This window comes from Macaca nemestrina, chromosome 8 (assembly GCF_043159975.1).
Source record: "Macaca nemestrina isolate mMacNem1 chromosome 8, mMacNem.hap1, whole genome shotgun sequence".
Classification (NCBI taxonomy): Eukaryota; Metazoa; Chordata; class Mammalia; order Primates; family Cercopithecidae; genus Macaca; species Macaca nemestrina.
This window is the reverse complement of record NC_092132.1, coordinates 38,702,072-38,723,428: the sequence shown is the minus strand read 5'-3', so window position 1 is coordinate 38,723,428 and position 21,357 is coordinate 38,702,072. Positions and strand designations below refer to the sequence as shown.

Below are 21,357 nucleotides of genomic sequence, written 5' to 3'. Positions count from 1 at the left end.
AACAGCTTCTGGTTTCTGAGTACAGAGTCAGCTAACATATTGTATGCTTTGTTGCTTTACAAAATTCAATATAATAATAATGGCCAGAATGGAAATCTATCCAGCCTCTTTTCCTTTTCTGTATTCTCATGTCTTTCAGAACTTTCAACAAGTTTATATAGCTTTTCATGCTTACCTTGATGTTTAGTGGTAGCTAGTTCCTTTTAGTTGGCTAAATAAAAAGCCCTTAAAATCTAGGTTCGAAATCTAAACTCTTTATGAGCCAGTTGGTTTAACTCATTTTGTGGTCAGAGCCTCTGTGCATGTTTGATTGATTACAAGTGAAACTAGTCATAGCTCAAGAGAATCGTCACATATTTATGACACCACTAGTGTTCACTGTAGTATGGTAACTGTTTTAGAATTATGTCATGATCTGAAAAGACTGTAATTGTTGTGTCAACCTGAGGAAACTTATCTGTTTTTGTGGGCTTTCTGTAATAGTGTTTATCTGTCATTTATGGCTTGGAAATTTAATACTGTGCGAGAGCCTGGTCTAGGCAATTATAGAAGATAGAAAGTTTTCCTTTGAAAGTTAAAATGTAGGAAAGTTGTTAAATGTTAGTCAAGAATAAGTAATACAGTAAAAACCATAAAGAAATAAAACAGAAGAGAGGCAAAAACTAGAAAAAAAAAGTCATTTAAAGGGCTAAAGCAGACATGCTTAGAAGGTACTTTTGATTAGACATACTTTTGAAAATCTAATTTTCTACTTTCTAGAGCTTATTTTTCTAATTGCCTTAGGTTTTAAGATGTACATGTATATTGTTTTCTTGCTCTTCTCCCCTCTTTTGTTTCTGTTATAGATGGGTATGTTTGTCACCTGTGCCTAGAAGAAATTCTTCTAGCTTGGCCATTAGGATATAATGTTTGAGCTCACCTGATTTGGAGGGGGTAGTTGAAACTACCACTTCCTTTGTAACTGCAAGACTGTTTAGTTTTCAGATGTTATCTTTAATGTTAGCAAAGTATGTGTTTTATATAGTGTTTTCTGTATAAAAAACTATAATTTCTGTTCACTAAGTTGAATCTACATGGAATAGTCTATGAAATAAACCTTACATCATTACCAACTAGTTCGATGTAGTAGTGAAAATCATTCATGGGTATTTCACTCTAGTTTGATATATAAATCTCTTGGATTTGCAGCATGGAGTGGGGAAGAAATCCTAATTATAGTTCTCTTTTCCCAGTTTAATTTCTCCTCTTTTTTTTTTTTTTTTTTTTTGGCTGTTTTTTCTCAACTGTCAGTGGAATTATTGTCTCCCTGTCTCCATATTTAGGTAGTGTCAGTGGCTGAGTATCACCGCAGGATCGATGCTCTAAATACTGAAGAACTGCGCACACTCTGCAGACGCCTCCAGGTGCCCCCTTCAGTAGTTTCAACCCCTCCAGAGACTGAATACTCCCTGTTTTTAGTGTTCTTTGTCATGGCAAATCTCATTTGAAGAATTTGCTTTGACTGCAGCACTAAAATTAAGTTCCTTTTTGTATTAAAGGTTATAGTATTGCCTTGAAGAGCTATGGATTATCTTTTCTGTCATCTTTTCATTTGAAAAATATTCTGAAGAATGTTCTGTCACTTTAGAATTATTCTCAGTATTGTGTGTTTCTTTCAGCGATGAGGAGTTTTCATTCATTTAACATTGGAAGAATGGTGTTGGTTTCGAGATTGAATCTTTTCTAAACAAAACCTGAAAAATATGGTACTATAGGAAAACTAAAAAAAAAAAATTAATAGCAAGGCTTAAATATTTTCTTTAAGGCTATTTCATTTGTATCAACGTCACATCAAATATCTCAATATGATAAACTGTTCTTGAGGCATTCTTGGTTGGTATTAGGAGTACATTGGAATAGTACAGTTTAGATACAGAACTGGATAAATTACTTAAAATTCTGTGAAATAATCTTTGTGATTTTTTTAGATACAAGAAAGCAATGCAATTGAAAACTTATTTTTCAGTTTTGTCTATTATACTGTGTTTCTTTCTTCTTAATAAGAAATGCTTTCATGGCTTTGCTAGACCTACTGAATTTTTTTCTTTTAATGCTTCTAATGCTGCCTTGGGTTTCTTTTTCTTTTTCTTTTTACCTTTCACATCATCAAAATAAAGGTGAAACACGATGATATGAAAGAATGAGTATTTAACTTCTTGTCAAAAAACAATACAGTTATAAAACATGTATTGGTTGCAAATATATGCTGCTCAGGTTTATTAAGAAACCTGTTAAAGGAACAAAATAATTTAGCAAAAATTTCATTCCCGTGTAGAATCACAGTTGCCAAGCATTGCTGCATTTTAGTTATCTGCTCCAATAGAATTCTGCATATTTTCCAATTTAAAAGTTTCATAAATAATAGTTACGTTTCATTTCTTTTATTTTCTAATGTTATGTTTTATAAATTAAAATAAAATTAATATTAAAAAGTAAGCACCAATAGAATATATCGTGTGGTAGTAAGCTTTATTTTTAGTTAGTTAACATTTTTTTCATTTTAAGAATACCAGTGAAATCATTTCCACCAATCAAAAGCATATATTCTTTGTAATGCAACTCAATAATCTAATTTTAAAAATAAATTTATGAACAAATTAACAGTAAAATTTATTGTTTGGTCCAACTAGATGAAAAAAATTAAATGTTTAGAAAGTTAAAAAAATGAAAGCATTTTAAAAAAAGTGGTAACATTTTTCAGTGAAACAAATAAATACATGCACACCTCACAGAAAATAAAGTTATATTTTTTATTCTACTATTCTTTACATTAAAATTTTGGCATCCAGGAAGTTTTGTTAATTATTTTTGACAAATTTTGTGTTTAGCATGAAAAAATTCTATTTTAAATAGCACACATACACACACACACACAGACACAAAGCAAGCCAACTGGCTGACTTTTGCCCTTCAAGGGCTTAATTAAAGATGAATGCAACTATCTTCTTTACACAGAAATATGGGGATTTATCATTCCTACCAGTCCTTCCTCATGTACTGGATGAGAAAACGTCTGTTTATATTGTTATAAAATCTTTTTCTAAATTGGCTACATCATAGATATTAGATATGGGGCATCTTTTGCCCTATAAAATCTTAAGATTAAAGATTTAGACACATTTTCTACAATATAAAGCTTTATTTATCTGAAAAGTCTGATAATTTTGAAAGCATGTCGCAAGTTTACATTAATACACTATCTCTATTTACTTTTTTAGATTACTACAAGGGAAGACATAAATTCAAAGCAGGTTGCTCCAGTGAAAGCAGACCTGGAGTCTGAATCTTTTCGACCAAACCTAAGTGATCCCAGTGAACTTTTACTGCCAGATCAAATTGAAAAGGTATGACATGCTCACATAGGTGCATTTCTGAGTGTGAGTGTGTACCCATGAGAGTAAAACAGCCTCTTTTTAGTTGTTTCTGAAGCAACAGCATTAATGCTATTACTATCCCACTCCAATGAAAAGAAAGAGTAAGCAAAACATGGCAGCTAGTGTTAATTAAGGTGTTAGGAGATTTAGGTAAGCAGACACTAATAGCCAATATTTGTTTTATTGTTGTGTGCTTGTTACTTGCTTTATGTGAATTATTTCATGTAGTTGTTACAACAGTTGTAGAAATTAGATGCTCTTATTATGCACATTTTTTATTAAGTTAAAAAATCGGGAGCATAGAGCGATTAACTTGTTCAAGGTCACACAGGGAGAAGTATTAAAGCTTGATTCCTAACTTGGATAGTCTGTCTCCCTAGCCCATTATTTGAGAGATATTTTAATAATCAAGCTAATAGTCTATCAAGTATTTTTGTTAATTCAATATGGAAGGCAAAAGCAGTAAGTAATCTATGTTTCTTATCTCTGTTCTAATCTGTGTCTGGTTCAGGATGATTCTCTATTTTCCTAATTGACAATTAATATTTTATGCTGAGAAATGTGTAATACTTTTCAATCATCTTAGTATCTTTGAGAATAATAATTTCTACTGTTAATTTATTTTTATAGCCTACATTATATAAGCACCATTAAATTCCAGCTGGCAATAGTATTCTATATAATGAACAACAAGCTATCAAGTAAATACTAACACTTTGTTTTTTAAAGCTTACCAAGCATCTTCCACCAAGAACAATTGGCTATCCATGGACTCTTGTTTATGGTACTGGAAAACATGGCACAAGCTTGAAAACTCTTTATCGAACAATGACAGGTTTAGACACCCCAGTGCTGATGGTGATTAAAGACAGTGATGGACAGGTATGAAACACTAACTGCATAAATCGCTTATCCTTTAAGAGCAGTAACAGTAACTTTTAGCATATTTCTTTGATAAACATTACTTTATTAGTACATTTTATTATTTAACTGATAATTACTGGGTTCTTTAAATATGCAAGGCAATGTTGAGTGTTACAGAGGATAGATATGAGCATGATGATTAAGAATTACTGCCTTCAAAGGGATTATAGAGTGGTAGAAAAGAACGTTTGCACATACCAATATCTCTAATGCTGGGAAAACTGGTAGGTTTGTTAGAACCTAGAAAAAGTGAGGAAATAAGAATGAGGTTCATGGGAAAGGTAGAAATTGGCAGAATCTTGAATAATGGGTAAAGTTTTGATTAAAAATAATTGTTTGAAGGTGATAGCCAGAACAAAAGCACAAATAAGAGTAATACTGGTTTGTTCCTCAAACAGCAAGTTCAAGTCAGTTGTAATTGGAAACTAATGAGAAGGTAAAATAGCAATATTAAAACAAAACTCTAGTATTACTAACACCTTTAGTGTTTTATGTGTCAGGAACTTGACTAATCACTTATGCATTATGTTATTTAATCATGAAAGCCCTATGAGATTGATACGGTTATCATCTTTATATTAAAGAATGAGTCAACTGTGACATAAGCTCATCAACTTGTCCAAGGTTACATACCCAAGAAAAAGTATTTGCACCAATGAAAATGAATGAACTGCTGCTACGTGCCATGGCGTAGATGAATGTCACAAACATAATATTGAATTAGAAATCAAACACCAAAGAGTAACTTTCTTATGATTTCATTTATAGAAAGTTTTATCAGGGGGCCAAATGAATCTATAGTGGTGTTAGGCTAGTAACTCCTTCAGGTAGGTGAGCCTATTGATGAGAAGAAGCACAAAGAGAGCTTCTAGAACTCGTGGTGTTCTGTTTCTTGGTCTGAATGAACGTTGCATGGGACTTTGCTTTGTGATAATTCTAAACTGAGCTATGCATTTATGTTTTGTGTACTTTTCTATAATATATATATATAAAATAGCCTTTCAATAAGGAAATATTTTCAAATTTAAGACTATAAAGATAGAATGTCAGGATAGACAGTGACTGTACGGATTATCTGTCAGATTGTCTGCGCTCCCATTTCTGATGTAGAAACTTCAACTCATAACACTGAAATTACTTGGTCAATCTCTTATTCATCAATTTTTTCACTAGGGTACTGTGTGTCTTGTATAAGATCATGCACAGGGTTAAAGGACAAAATAATTCACACATAACACATGCCCTCGTGGAATTTACTGTATAATGATAGAGAAAAAAATAGCATATTTTAAAAGTGATAGAATGTTTCCCTACAGTGAAGGACTTATTTTATTAAGCACCACAATCCCATAGCATCATGTTATCCATTTCATACATATGTTGTACATATAAGTCCTCCTGAAATGTGTTAACTACTTTAAGATTGTCTATTTAATTACTTTAAATAAAATCCCAAAATTTAAAAACTAGGAAAAAATCTGTTTTTCTGCTGAAAAACCAATATGCTTTATATTTGACAATAATGTAAATTATATAACAGCTAGCCATTTTTCCCTTTTTAAGTATGGTTAGATGAAACTATACCAGATTTATCTTTTTTGCATTTTATTTAAACGTATATGATGAAATAATGCTTACTGAAATAAATTTGTTAGTCATGTCATTGAACATGCCTTTTTTATCCTTAGGTTTTTGGTGCATTAGCATCTGAGCCATTTAAAGTGAGTGATGGCTTTTATGGTACTGGAGAGACCTTTGTTTTCACGTTCTGTCCAGAGTTTGAGGTAAGGACCCCTATTTCAATATTTTGTTTATAAAGAAATGGCATAACATACTGCTCAAAGCAATTTATAGATTCAGTGCTATTCCCATTAAACTACCATTGATATTCTTCACAGAATTAGGAAAAACTATTTTAAAGTTCATATGGAACCCAAAAACAGCCCAAATAGCCAAGAAAATGCTAAGCATAAATAACAAAGCTGGAGGCATCACGTTACCCGACTTCAAAGTGTGCTACAAGGCTACAGTGACCAAAAGAGCATGGTACTGGTATAAGAACAGACACATAGACCGATAGAACAGAATAGAGAACTCAGAAATAAGACCACACACTTGTAACCATCTGATCTTCGACAAACCTGACAAAAATAAGCAATGGGGAAAGGATTCCCTATTTAAGAAATGGTGCTAGGAGAACTGGCTAGCTATGTGCAGAAAGTTGAAACTGGACCCCTTCCTTAAACCATATACAAACATTAACTCAAGATGGGCTAAAGACTTAAATGGTAAAACCCAAAATTATAAAAACCCTAGAAGAAAATCTAGGCAATACCATTCAGGACATAGATACGGGCAAAGATTTCATGACAACAATGCCAAAAGCAGTTGCAACACAAGCAAAAATTGACAAATGGTATCTAATTAAAGAGCTTCTGCACAGCAAAAGAAACTATCCTTAGAGTGAACAGACAGCTACAGAATGGGAGAAAATGTTTGCAGTCTATCGTGTGACAAAGGTCTAATATCCAGAATCTACAAGGAACTTAAGTGAATTTGCAAGAAAAAAACACCACTGAAAAGTGGGCGAAGACACTTTTCCAAAGAAGACATACATGCGGCCAACAAACCTATGAAATAAAGCTCAACATCACTGATCATTAGAGAAATGCACATCAAAACCACAATGAGGTACCATCTCACACCAGTCAGAATGGCTATTATTAAAAAGTCAAATAACAACACATGCTGGCAAGGTTGCAGAGAAAAAGGGAATGTTTTGTTTTGTTGTTGTTGTTGTTGAGATAGAGAGTCTTGCTGTTTCGCCCAGGCTGGAGTGCAATGGCATGATCTCAGCTCACTGCAACCTTTGTCTTCCAGGTTCAAGCAATTCTCCTGCCTCAGCCTCCCAAGTAGCTGGGATTACAGGTGTACACCACCATGCCCAGCTAATTTTTGTATTTTTCGTAGAGACGGGGTTTTGCCATATTGGCCAGGCTGGTCTCAAACTCCTGACCTCAGGTGATCCACATGCCTCGGCCTCCCAGAGTAGTGGGATTATGGGTGTGAGCCACCATGCCCAACCGGAAGAGGAATGTTTTTACACTGTTGGTGGGAGTGTAAATTAGTTCAACTATTGTGGAAGATAGTGTGGCAATTCCTCAAAGACCTAGAGGCAGAAATATCACTTGACCCAGCAATCCCATTACTGGGTATATACCCAAAGGAATATAAGTACTCCTAATATAAAAATACATGCACACAAATGTTCATTGTAGCACTATTCACAATAGCAAAGACATGGAATCAACCTAAATGCCCATCAATGATAGACTAGATAAAGAAAATGTGGTACATATACACCATGGAATACACCATATACACCATGCAAATTAATGCAGGAACAGAAAACCAAACACCACATGTTCTCACTTACAGGAAAGAGCTGAATGATGAGAACACATGGACACATTTCAGGGGAACAACACAGACTTTGTGTCTATTGCAGGGTGAGGGTGCGGGGAGGGAGAGAAGAGCATCAGGAATAATAGTTAGTGGATGCTGGGCTTAATACCTAGTTGATGGGATGATCTGTGCAGCAAACCACTATGGCACACATTTACCTATGTAACAAAGCTGCGCATCCTACACGTGTACTCCTGAACTTAAGTTGAAGGAAAAAAAAGAAAGATGGCATAAATGAAAAAAACATGCACTTTCGAGTCATGCACAGTTGCATTTGACCCCTATCTTTGCCTTTTACTCCCTGGTAGCTTAACTTTTCTTTGACCATTTTGAACTTCAACTTTCCTGTAGATAGAATGAGGAATCATAAAATATGACATGGTCATTTAATAATTAAATGAGGATCATTTATATATAATACTTGGGATGGCACCAGACACAAATTATGGACTTAGTAAAGAATATACATTATCATTACTATTCTGTTTATAAATTGTCATTGTGAAATTTCCAGAAACATTTAATGACTAAGCTTAATGATGTAAGTCATGAAAGTATAAAAAATAAATTATTTGGATTTAAATAAAAAGTTATTAACTGGTTTCTTTTTCTTTACCTGTGTGGCTTTACTGTGCCTTGACTAACATAGATGGAATACATTCTTATGCTAATAAAATCTAAAATGTAAAGATATAAATGAATTTTAGTGAATGTGTGACTATTCTTAAAACGTTGAGTGCAATATTAGTATCTCGGGCACATTGGAGTGTGGCACGTAAAACCTTCATTTTAATCTCAAGAAAAGGAATCAACACCATTGGTTATAAAAATAAATGAACAAAATAGGAACGATTTGGTTACACAATAAAAAGTCTTTTAGCAAATTTGTACTTAACTAGGTCACCAGAATAACCAATGCTTTTGATTCCTTCCATAAAATATATCAACTGATAGCAACAACTAATTGAAAGCTTGTAGTTATTACAGATTTTCTAAGCATCAGTAGTGCCTATTCTCACACTTTTTATGTTACTGCTACCTGATAAGTGTAATAATGTAGTCAATTAAATGTTACATAACTATGAAAAACAAGTGTTAAAGTTTTATTGAAAACTGTAGTGAACACATTTGAAAAACTTGATAAAGGTAAGTTGCTAGAAATTGCTACTATGATAGGTTTAGGTAAAACACCCATAAACTGTTAGAAAAAGATATTTAAGAGTATTAATGTCTAGTTTGCTTTTGGATTTCTCAAATGATTTTAAGTTCTCACTGTTTAAAGAAATTGAAACTGGAAATCATAAATACCCATTATGGGCGTGGTTTATTTAAGAACTATGATCATTAAATATATATCCAAAGTAAAGGCCTTGGCCCTATGTTAAAATATTATCAAATTAACATACATTTATGTTTAATGGTAAAAGTTAATGCATTTGTGTCTGATTTTTTTTAAACTCACATACTTCTTTCTTCAGTTTTTTCTTTTTTTTTTTTTTTTTTTTTTTTTTTGAGACAGAGTCTCACTCTGTGGCCCAGGCTGGAGTGCAGTGGCTGGATCTCAGCTCACTGCAAGCTCCGCCTCCTGGGTTTACGCCATTCTCCTGCCTCAGCCTCCCGAGTAGCTGGGACTACAGGCGCCCGCCACCACGCCCAGCTAGTTTTTTGTTTTTTTTAGTAGAGACGGGGTTTCACCATGTTAGCCAGCATGGTCTTGATCTCCTGACCTCGTGATCCGCCCGTCTCGGCCTCCCAAAGTGCTGGGATTACAGGCTTGAGCCACCGCGCCCGGCCCTTTCTTCAGTTTTTTCTATTTACCATCCAACTCTTGGTGTCTGTAAGTCAGGAGAAAGAAGTGTATGTGAAAAGTTAACAAAATTTGAGAAATTGGAATTGAAAGTTAAGTGATAGAGTGTGTGCTTTCAAATTTAGTCATATAAACACTGAAACCCAAACCACCAGAGCCTTCTGTGCCAAGCTTTTTGTGGTGTTCTTATTCCTATACTGTCAATCTTGGCTTTGTTAACTCTTTTGAGTTTTGGAGAACTAACTCTGTATAATAACTATTTCATCTATATATTTAAAGCTTTTTTTAAATTTATATAGGTCTTTAAGTGGACAGGAGATAATATGTTTTTTATCAAAGGAGACATGGATTCACTAGCTTTCGGTGGTGGAGGGTAAGTCTCTTGGACATTTCATTATGAGATTTTTGAAGAATTTTAAAATGCATTTGGATTAGTTATAAATTCAGTCATCTTTAGAAAGTTTTGACATTAGAATTCAAATTTATATATTATGAAAATGACAGTATATTTGCAAGAAGGTGCTCAAGTGTAGTTATTGAAACTATTGGTAGAGTATTTGTTTCTTCGTTTTAAAATACTGTTCAGTTTATTCACTGTTTAATAAGACCCATCTTTTTCTTTAGAGCATAGTGGCTCTTTGATAATTTAAAGGGAAATATCTCAGTACCTTTGAACTTCTCTAATTTTTAAATAACTGTGATGGAATATTACTGTATTTCTCCCAATGCATAGAAGAAGTCCAATTGTTTTCATGTTATTCTACTCTGGAGACCATTTGGAATGATATTTTAGGCAATAATAGAAATGGATATTTCTGTAGAAAATTGTAGGTACCCCTCAAGTTTTCAGGGGTTTTTTGCTTGCTTGTTTTTAACAATTATGAATCAGACAATAATATGATTTTTTTGGCATTGCAAGTGCTGTGAGGAACTTTGTTTTTCATTTGGTATCCCAGCCTCCTTTAATCTTGACAGTGTTGGGAGGTAGGCTGCTCTGGTCCCACCTAGCCTGGGCTTAGCAAGCATCAACTCCTTCCTTTGGTATTTCTGTCTTTCATTATTAGACATGGGTATGCTAAATAATTTTCAGACTTGTAAAAGTGTTACAATATTTGTATCCCACAGTTGAGGATACATAATGATAATTTATTCAGACCACCAAAGAATATTCATCATCCCGGGTTATTCTATTATTAACAAATTTTCTTACAACTTCTCTATAAGTAGGTGTGGGGGATATAATTAGGGCGATTAAAAAGTGATCATGGTTATTGTAGACTTCTCTGTTAGTTTTAGCTGTTGAACTCAGCATATATTTACATGGTCCAATTATACTTTTTGAGGGGGTATCATTCAGCCCTCCCCAAAACAGTAGTCTTACATGTGATTCTGTTAGCTCTCCAAGAGGTGCACTCAAGCTAGTGGCTTATAATTTCAAGATTTTATGGGTGCTTTAAGTCTTCAAAAATGACATACACAATGCCATTAGATGTCTGCTGGAACTAGATTTTATTGTACAACATGATTTCACCAAGCTAAAGTAATCATTGGGTTATTTGATAATAAATTAATATAAGTTTTCAGTGTTGGAAAGAGAGTACAGCTTCAGAAAGCAGAAACTACAGGGAGTTAATATTCCCGAATTCCAAAGGAAAGGCACCCCAAAAGAAAAATAATGATGTAGTGGACTTAATGTAGGCTTAGGAGTCCAATAGACCTGATTCAGATTCTCACTTCAACTTATGCTATATGTGGTATCTTGAGCAAACTCCCTAACAAATCTAAACTTTCCTTAGCTATAAATTGGAGATTAAATCAGTTTTACAGGGAGATTATAAGGAATTTCACAAGGATATGATTTATGTGCAAATCCTAGTATAGTATCTAGCATATAGTAAGTACTCAATAACTGATAACCACCTAAACTGATAGCCACCTTTACTTACTTTCTTTCATCCAACATGATCTGTTCCCTTCTGATACCAGGAAGAATTCTGCCTGCAGTATCTTTGGCTGCATGAGCTGTAAGACATTAATTAAAGATTTAGAATACTGCTTTTATTCCTTCTACTTCCTTAGCCATTCTCTTTTCAGAAAGTCATATGAATCATCTTTGAAAGCATTGCTCATATAAAAATACACTTTCTGGCTTTCCAGGTGTTTCACCTGGGACAGATCTGTCTTAAATACATTTACTTAAATATTTGGATATCACATACCCTTCTGAAATGCTGATGAAATGCAGAGACATCCATTGTCCTAAAATGAATATACAAATTAAATTTTATATGTGATATTAAGAAATTGACAAAAATATTGAAAGCTTCTACTCAGGGCTTCAGAAAGTTCAGGTTACCTTGGAAAAAGCTATTCATACTTGGTAATAAAACTTATTGCAGCATCAGTGACATTCATGAATCTTGAAGGTCAATTTTGAGGTACTTCTTAGATGTCATCTGAGATTACAACTAAATGTCTAATCTTTTATTAACCCTTTCATATTTAGCAAAATAAGGTTTTTGTGAGGAAGTCTGACCCTTTCATATTCTCCTTTCTAATAGGTTGGCTGTGATAGTCTATTCACACTTTAAAAGGCTCATGGATTCAGATATCTCTTTAAAAAGCATGTTGTTGCCAGTAGTGTTAGAGCCTCTAGAAGTCTATTGTCATAAGACCATAAACTTTTTAATTCAAATGCAGTTTTTAATTTATCTTTGTGTTTTCCAGTACCAATGTCTGAAACATGATAAATGTGTATTTAAAGTTAAACAAATTAGTCAAATATGAATTTCAATTTGAACCTTAACAAGTGATGGCTTCCTCATGGGGCAGGGGGCGTTTTCAGGACCATCTAGTTTTTGCAGTGCTTCCGTATCACAAACTCTGGATTGTTATGATTTTCAAGGTGATCTTGCATCTTAGCAAAGTCCCATTTTTATTTACAGAAGAGGTTCATAAGAACCACATCACTGGTTATCCCATTACAGTTTTTTGTACTGTCAGCTCTCTTCTTGAATGACACAGGATGATCTCTTCACCTGGTTGTTGTGAATTACTATACTGATCTGTCTTTTCTGTTTTGTTGTGAAGTACCAACTCTTTTTTTTTTTTTTTTTTTTTTTTTTTTTTGAGAGAGAGAGTTTCACTCTTGTCGCCCAGGCTGAAGTGCAATGGCACAATCTTGGCTCACTGCAACCTCTGCCTCTCAAGTTCAAGTGATTCTCCTGCCTCAGCCTCCCAAGCAGCTGGAATTACAGGCACTCACCACCATGCCCAGCTAATTTTTGTATTTTTAGTAGAGACAGGGTTTTGCCACGTTGGCCAGGCTGGTCGCAAACTACTGACCTCAGGTGATCCCCCTGCCTCAGCCTCCCAAAATGCTGGGAATACAGGCATGAGGCATTGCACTTGGCCCCAACTCTTAAAGGAACCATTCTACGTGGTCACTGTAGCCACCCTTCTCTACTTAGAAACATATCTCTGTACTTAAAATTTATATATGTAATTAATATACATTATATATTTGATGCTGTTTTTTATTACAGAGTATAAATAAATAGTTCCTTTCTTTCATTCTAAGATAGTGTTAAAAATAGGTCAGTTCCAGGCCAGGCACAGTGGCTCATGCCTGTAATCCCAGCGCTTTGGGAGGCTCAGGCAGGCGCATCACAAGGTCAGGAGATCGAGACCATCCTGGCTAACACAGTGAAACCCTGTCTCTTCTAAAAAATAGAAAAAATTAGCCAAGGGTGGTGGTGGGCGCCTGTAGTCCCAGCTACTCAGGAGGCTGAGGCAGGAAAATGGCGTGAACCCAGAAGGCGGAGCTTGCAGTGAGCAGAGATCGCGCCACTGCACTCTAGCCTGGGCAACAGAGCGAGACTCCGTCTCGGAAAAAAAAAAAAAAATAGGTGAGTTCCTCTCCCACATAAGTCAGTTAACTCTGTGATGCCATGTGACTCCTGATGGCAAGCCTGAAGGTCAGAAGGTATTATAGCCATCCAAATTATAGAGTTGTGTAAGTCTTTACAGATTACCTAATATGCTTTTCTTTTTTTGTGTTTTTATGTAATTGACAAACTCTACCCCAGAGAGGTTAAGTGACTTAACTAAGTTTGACATAAGTTGTGGCCACTGAGTTGACAGACAAGTCTTAATCCCAGACCAGTTTTTTTTTCTTTCACTGAAATATAACCGCCCATTTTTTTTTTTTTTTTTTTTTTTTTTTTTTTTTGAGACGGAGTCTCGCTCTGTCGCCCAGGCTGGAGTGCAGTGGCCGGATCTCAGCTCACTGCAAGCTCCGCCCCCCGGGTTTATGCCATTCTCCTGCCTCAGCCTCCCGAGTAGCTGGGACTACAGGCGCCCGCCACCTCGCCCGGCTAGTTTTTTGTATTTTTAGTAGAGACGGGGTTTCACCGTGTTAGCCAGGATGTTCTCGATCTCCTGACCTCGTGATCCGCCCGACTCGGCCTCCCAAAGTGCTGGGATTACAGGCTTGAGCCACCGCGCCTGGCCGCCCGCCCATATTTTTTTAAAAACCCTCTTCCTCCTAAACTCTGGCTCCAGTCTGCTGACTTGATATCCTAGTTTAGATTTAGAGAATCCCAAGGGAAAACTCTCTGGCTATTATGTTAATTACTAGTCTTTGCTCCCTCTCCTCTTCTATTAGGTGGGGAAACATTTTCTAGAGAGTAGAAAAAAGTCCTCTCATAACCTGGTTTTTTCCCCTCCAGGTTATGTATTAGATAATTAGATAAATTGGACCTTATAATCTATCTGTTAAGTTCCTATTATACGTAGATTATATCTTGGTTCTTCTGCTTGAATCTCAGCATCACATATTTGTCCATTTAAAGTCCTTTCAAACTGAGCTCTTTTGCAAACAGCTTCCTATGCAGGAAACCAGAGTTAATTACTAGGTCCTTAACATGAATCCCCAAATTTTATTTTAGATGATACTGAGTTTTTGTGCCTTTGAGAAAGTCGTGTTAAATATGTTAAAACCATACAAAAAAGATAAACACACACATACACACACACACAAAAAAACATACTAAAAAAAATGCCCAGAGAAAAACTCGTAATACCAGGCAAAAAATCACAGAGTAGTACCTGTCTCAAAAGCTAATCCTTCATGAAGTTGATGTTAGAGGACACTGTTCCTTGGTCTGTATCATAAATATTTTTTTTTCTTTTTTTTTTTTTGGATGGAGTTTTACTCTTGTCGCCCAGGCTGGAGTGCAATGGTGCAATCTCGGCTCACCGCAACCTCTGCCTCCTGGGTTCAAGTGCTTCTCCTGCCTCAGCCTCCTGAGTAGCTGGGATTATAGGCATGTGCCAGTGCAGCTGGCTAATTGTTTTGTAATTTTTAGTAGAGACGGGGTTTCTCCATGTTGGTCAGGCTGGTCTTGAACTCCCGACCTCAGGTGATCCATTGGACTTGACCTCCCAAAGTGCTGGGATTACAGGCGTGAGCCACCGCTCCAGGCCCATAAATAATTTTTTAATGGAATGGGAGTAAAACAAAATTGTGTCAGTGTTGAAAGGATTTGGGAAGCATTTGAGAAAATTAGTAATTTTAGGGTTGTTAGGTATTCAAAGTCTCATTTAAATTGTTTTACAACTTAGGGCATAAATATTAACAGATTATTATTTATGTATTGCAGAGGAGAATTTGCTCTTTGGCTTGATGGAGATCTCTACCATGGAAGAAGCCATTCTTGTAAAACGTTTGGGAATCGTACACTTTCTAAGAAGGAAGATTTCTTTATCCAAGATATTGAAATCTGGGCTTTTGAATAAATACAATGCTCTCTGTCTTAGCAGGAGAATGGCCCAAACCTGACATGGACAAGCATTGTTTGGAAAGTTCAAGAAGCAATACAGTGTAACATGTCACTTGTGCTTTAAAATTAGTCTGTATCACCATTTATTACAAGTATAATTTTGGAGTTTATTTTTCAAATCATGTTCTTGTCCCAGAGTTCTTTAGGTTAACACTATGGACTGCGTCCATGTACTAGTATAACAGCTTGGGTTTGTTAGAATTTGGGCAACATTTTGATTATAATGACAACTTCATTTTCACATGTTATCTCAGTTCCCTAATAGGATGGTGCTCTTTTGTTGAACCTGTATTGATTTATTTATTTTTTAACTATATTGATTCTTTTACTAGAACAGTCTAATTGGGGCATTGAGGAAGTGAAGACTAGATACTTCTGTATCTGTGAAGTTGCCACAGGTAACATTTGGACATGTTCATCTTATTCTTATGAAGGAAAAATCACATGCCAAAATAGTACATACTTCATAGACCACTGAGTTCTAGTTTTTATTCACACTACAACATTCTCTGTAACAATGTTGCAGGTAGTTTCAATTTCCTTTTAAGAAAAATGAAATTTGAGGAGAATTTTGATTGTAATAGATGACAATACACATGATCTGCAGGTTTGGGCGTATGCTTTCATCATTAAATTATCTTATAAAGTTACAAATCACAAAGGAGAATGAGAACTTAATGATTCTATTGGATTTAATATATTAAGCAAGAAAACATACTATTTACATATGTGTAGCTTAGTAAGGCATTATCATAAGTACAAAAACTATGAAACAGATGCATTTTTCCTCAACATACTGTGTCAGGTATATACTGTTTTATAATTTGGTTGTTTTAGCCTTGTTGCACACCAACTCCCAAAATATAGATTACTCTTGTTCAAAAGGAAAAAAAAAGTGTGATTTTCTTTGAGTGGTATATGTTATTAATTACCATTAGCATTTGCTCTTATAAAGGGCAATGATTATAGTAGACAATATTGTAACTCAGTAGACTTGTTGAATATGCAAACTTACTGTCAAGTGACCTCAAAAAAAATGAAAAGATAGAATACACTAGTAGTTCTTATCCTCTTTTGTAGTAAACCAATAATAGCCATTGTGGCAATAACTCATCAGTTAATTTTAAAGCTTCATGTTATGCAAAAAAGAATCCTGCTGTTATACATGTGACAGTGACTTTGTGCTGAAATTTCAGCTATTCCAGATAAACATTGTATATCTTGTAAATTAATGTTTAAAGGTAGTTTTGTTCTTATAGAAAGTGTTGATTGCCGGGTTGCTTATAGCACTTTAAGTTATTCTAAAAATGAAATTATAAGCCAAATATTGGCTTAAGTAGATTTAGTTGTATAGCACTTAGATATTTAGTTCTTTTGAAAGTTTAGGTAATTATTTAAAGAAAGCATAATGCTAATGGAAAAGAAAATCTGATGTTCTATTATAATATGCTATTGCTGAATATGAATAGAAATACAGGGCATCATTTCCTCGTCTCATTATAAGTTAGTAACAATATATAGATTAAATGTTTACAATATAGGGAATTGTAAATAAATATATCAGTTTTTTTCCCTTTGGTCTTCCACAGCAGTATTATTGTCTTTGTGGAGTTGACTAATCATAATAAAAACATCCTGTAATGGATTTCAACTAAAATAAGGTCATAGTGGCATATACCAAATAAAATCAAATACAGAAATACAAATGAGTTTGGATTTATTGAATACTCATTTTCTTAGCAAGTCTTTGTTTGATTAAGCCTACTACTATCCCTTTTTTTTTTTTTTAATGCTTCTAATAGCTTACATTGTGGTGGTGGTCATGGTGTTAGGAGTAATAGTGATGGGAGGATGCATTCAATTAGAGGGAGCATTACATTTTTTAAAATGGAGATGGGAGAAGGCACTTGACACATGGGAAAGTGCAAGTTATTTGATATTTTTAAAGTACATTGTTTTCATTTTGAGTGGAGAATGCGTAACAAGCTAAGCCTCTTGTCATAAACAGTTGTGTGTGTGCAGTGCCAAGAAATTTTGATATTTTGTATCCCTTAGGTTCAGTTAACATTTGAGAGGAGGAGTGACATGATCAGGTGTATACTTTAGGAAAATATCTGTGAAAAGTAGATGAGTAGAGGGAAAAACTAGAGACAAAGGGAAAGCGAGCCTTTATTATAAAGTCCAGAAAAAAATGATTAGGCCCGAATAAGAATAGTGGTAATGGGAGTAAGGAAGCATAGATTTGGAAAGGATTTATCAGTTAGGATGAACAGGAGTTGATTATTGATTGGATGTCAGAAAAAAGGATAGCTCTCAGGATTTTGGTTTAGGAGTTTAGATGTATTATTTATCAAGATGGGCAGGGTACATAGAAGAAAAACAAACAGCAGGTGGCAAAATGAAGTTAGTCATGGACTTTATTAGAGTATGATGTGAGATACAGGAGGATAAACTTTTTGGGGGTAGGACATTTTATATATCCTGAAAGGTGAACTTTAAAAGTCAACAAAAAACAAACTCTTTCACTTTTTATATGCAAACAAATATGAAATTTATGTATTACCATTTGTAATACCATTGAAAATACCAGCTATATAACAAAGTGAAGACCCAAATAGGAAGGATATACCATTTTCATTATTGGCAGACAATATTGATTAAAAGATAGCAGTTCTCTTAAATTATATTGACAGTGAAAATCTCACCCAGGCTTATTTTTTTTGGAAATTAAACTGATTGTACAGTTTATATGGAAATGTAAAATCAAAGAATAGCTAAGGCATCATGGAGGAATTGAGTATCTGGTCTTCAGTACCAGATAATCATGATTTATTAGAAAGCTGAGTAAGAAAGACAATGTATTGGTCAAAAGTTAGAAAGACACTGATTTCTAAAAAAGGTGATACTACTGACTGCTCAGTAGAGAAGACAGTCTATTCAATAAAAGATGGTGGATTAATTGCATATCTGTATGGAACAAAAAGTCTTGACTCATCTCACACCACAAACAATTACAGATTGAAAAATAATTGTGAAAAGTAAAACAATAAAGATATTAAATTATATAGGATAATATTTTCATGACATTAGGGTAAGCATATATTTCTTTAATGAGACACAAAAAGCACTAAATATAAAGGAAAAAAAATAAAGTATGCTACATTAAAACTTTAAGCACTTTATCAAAAGACATTAAAAGTAAGAAGGTGCCCAGTAAGAGTGAAAGCTGTTGTTTTCTCCAACTTTTATTTTTGGTTTGGGGGTACATGTGAAGGTTTGTTACATAGGTAGACATGTGTCACAGGGGTTTGTTATACATACTATTTCATCACCCAGGTGTTAAGCTTAGTACCCAACAGTTATCTTTTCTGTTACTCGCCATCCTCCCACACCCCTACTCCAGCAGACCCTTGTGTCTGTTGTTTCCTTCCATGTGTTCATAAGTCCTCATCACTTGACTACACTTATAAGTGAGAACATGTAGTATTTGGTTTTCTGTTCCTGCATTAGTATGCTAAGGGTAATAGCCTCCAGCTTCATCCATGTTCCTGCAAAAGAGATGATCTCTTTCTTCTTTATGGCTTCATAGTATTCCTTGGTATGTATGTACCACATCTTCTTTTTCCAGTCTGTCATTGATGAACATTTAGGTTGATTCCATGTATTCACTATTGTGGATAGTGCTGCAGTGAACATTCATATGCATGTGTCCTTATGGTAGAAAGATTTATATTTCTCTGGGTATATGCCCAGTAATGGCAGTGCTAGGTTGAATAGTAGTTCTGCTTTTAGGTCTTTGAAGAATCACCCCAGCTTTTTTACACCATACACGAAGAGCAGCTCAAGATGGATTAAAGACTTAAACGTAAAACCCGAAACTGTGAAAGCTGTTTTAAAAGGGAATGCGGAGTGGAGCAACTTTGGAAAATATTTCTGGCAGTATCCACTAAAGCTAAGTATACACATGACTTTGACCAGAAAATTTAATTCCTTGATATGTACTGAACAGTAATATGTATGTGTTTACCAGGAGATGTGCTGGAACGTGTACAGAACTATTTGCTTGCTCTCATCACTTCCCATCCTCTCTCCTCCTATACCCATACCCATACACCCTACATATTAATTTACTGCATCTCATTGTTACTCTTTACCTATAAAGTTGTGTATGCATTTCCTAAGAATAGGGATATCCTCCTAAATAGCCAAAGTACAATGATCAGATTCAGGAAATTTAACATTAATACAATAATATGGTCTAATATGCAATTCTTTTCAAATTTCTCCAATGACCCTAATATCCTTTCAACATTATTTTTCCTGGTTCATGATCCAGTCGAAGATCCTGCATTGCATTCAATTGTTCTGCCTTTTTTTTAAAATCTCCTTTAACCTGGAAGAGTTCATTATTCATTGTTTCATGACAGTTGTATGTTTGAAAAATTTCAGGATCGTAGAATGTGCTTTAATGTAGATTTGTGTGAATTTTTCCTTATGCTTAAATTTTGGTTATGCATTTTTTATAGGAAAACCACAGAAGTGTTTTGTCCTCTGCATCAAATCAGGGTGCACATAATGTACGTTTAACCCTTTATTGGTGATATTAGCTTTGATTATTTGATTAGATAGTGTCTACCATGTTTCTCCCCTACTATCAGTTTTCCTTGTGTAATAAGTAATATGTAGAGGGATGCGTATTTTTAAACTTTTTCATTCCCAACACATTAGTTGCCATTGCCATTTACTACAGGGAAGAGCTTTCCTTTTTCCATCATTTATGAATATGTATTATCAGTATGAACTAATGAATTCTCCTTTTTCTAATTCAAAAGGTTATGTAACCAATTTCTATCCTAGACTTAACCAGTTGGAACCCCATCAGTCTTACTTCTATGAGTTTTTCAATTTTCTTGAGCATTTGCTTACTCCTCATGTAACAAAAATGTTTTAGATTGATCTGTACTTTCTGTAACCCAGTCCTAGAATCAGCCATTTCTGAAAGGAACCGTATTTCCGTTGCAGGAGAATCTTATTTAGAAATCAGGGGCACTTGTTGCTACTAGGGTGGTATCACTTTACGGCCTTTCAGGAGACAACTTATAGCATGAATTCACACCGATACCACTCCTTGCAATCTCACGCCACAGAGTTCTTGCTTGTCTTCTCTCATTCCATGTTTGTGTCTTCCCCCACAGTAAGGACATCAGTATATTTACTTGTTTGCTTAATTTTATGATACAGACCTTAGAACTTCAGAATTGCCAAACCCATGCCCTCACACCAAAATTCAGTAGAATTTGATATTTCTTAGTTCTTTTATGTCTTTAGACTGAAAGTATTAAATCAAAAAGTATTGTAATCAAAAGTTGGGTATATTTTTTCTTCCTGTGTGGTTATTTTAATAAGATAAAATAGAATTCAATTTATTTGCTTTGTTTGTGTCCAATATTAGTTTTTCTCCTGCTCTTATTTAATTTTACTTTATTGCATGTATAATATTTAAGTTCCCAAAAGTCAAAACCCTATAAAGAGGTATACTCTGAGTCTGGCTCTGTCGCCCAGGCTGGAGTGCAGTGGTGCTGTCTTGGCTCACTGCAAGCTCCGCCTCCCGGGTTCACGCCATTCTCCCGCTGGGACTACAGACGCCCACCACCACACCCGGATAATTTTGTTTTTGTATTTTTAGTAGAGATGGGGTTTCACTGTGTTAGCCAGGATGGTCTTGATCTCTTGACCTCGTGATCCACCCGCCTCGGCCTCCCAAAGTGCTAGGATTAGAGGCGTGAGTCACCGCACCTGGCCATCTATTTCACTTCTTAAAAGATATTCCTTTTCTTTTATAGCTGCATCTATTGTATGCATATGCCATTCTTGATTTGACCATTTCCTATATGTTTTAGGTTGT

At 34.9% G+C, this 21,357-nt stretch overlaps 1 protein-coding gene across 12 annotated transcripts in view; it reads left to right on the top strand.

Moving 5' to 3' along the window:
• Nucleotides 1–17,158, top strand: part of LOC105475999 (oxidation resistance 1) — a 469,579-nt gene extending 452,421 nt beyond the window's left edge. For 8 of the 12 annotated variants that reach the window (XM_011731541.3, XM_011731540.2, XM_011731547.2 and 5 more), the window contains 6 exons: nt 1,323–1,403; nt 3,258–3,383; nt 4,143–4,295; nt 6,026–6,121; nt 9,909–9,982; nt 15,273–17,158. In XM_011731541.3, the coding sequence (XP_011729843.1) occupies nt 1,323–1,403; nt 3,258–3,383; nt 4,143–4,295; nt 6,026–6,121; nt 9,909–9,982; nt 15,273–15,408 (666 nt within the window). In that variant the 3' untranslated portion in view covers nt 15,409–17,158. The remainder of the gene's footprint in view (nt 1–1,322; nt 1,404–3,257; nt 3,384–4,142; nt 4,296–6,025; nt 6,122–9,908; nt 9,983–15,272) is intronic. The other 4 variants (XM_011731544.3, XM_011731543.2, XM_011731545.2 and 1 more) reach the window with 1 other exon arrangement.
• Nucleotides 17,159–21,357: the final 4,199 nt, after the last annotated feature.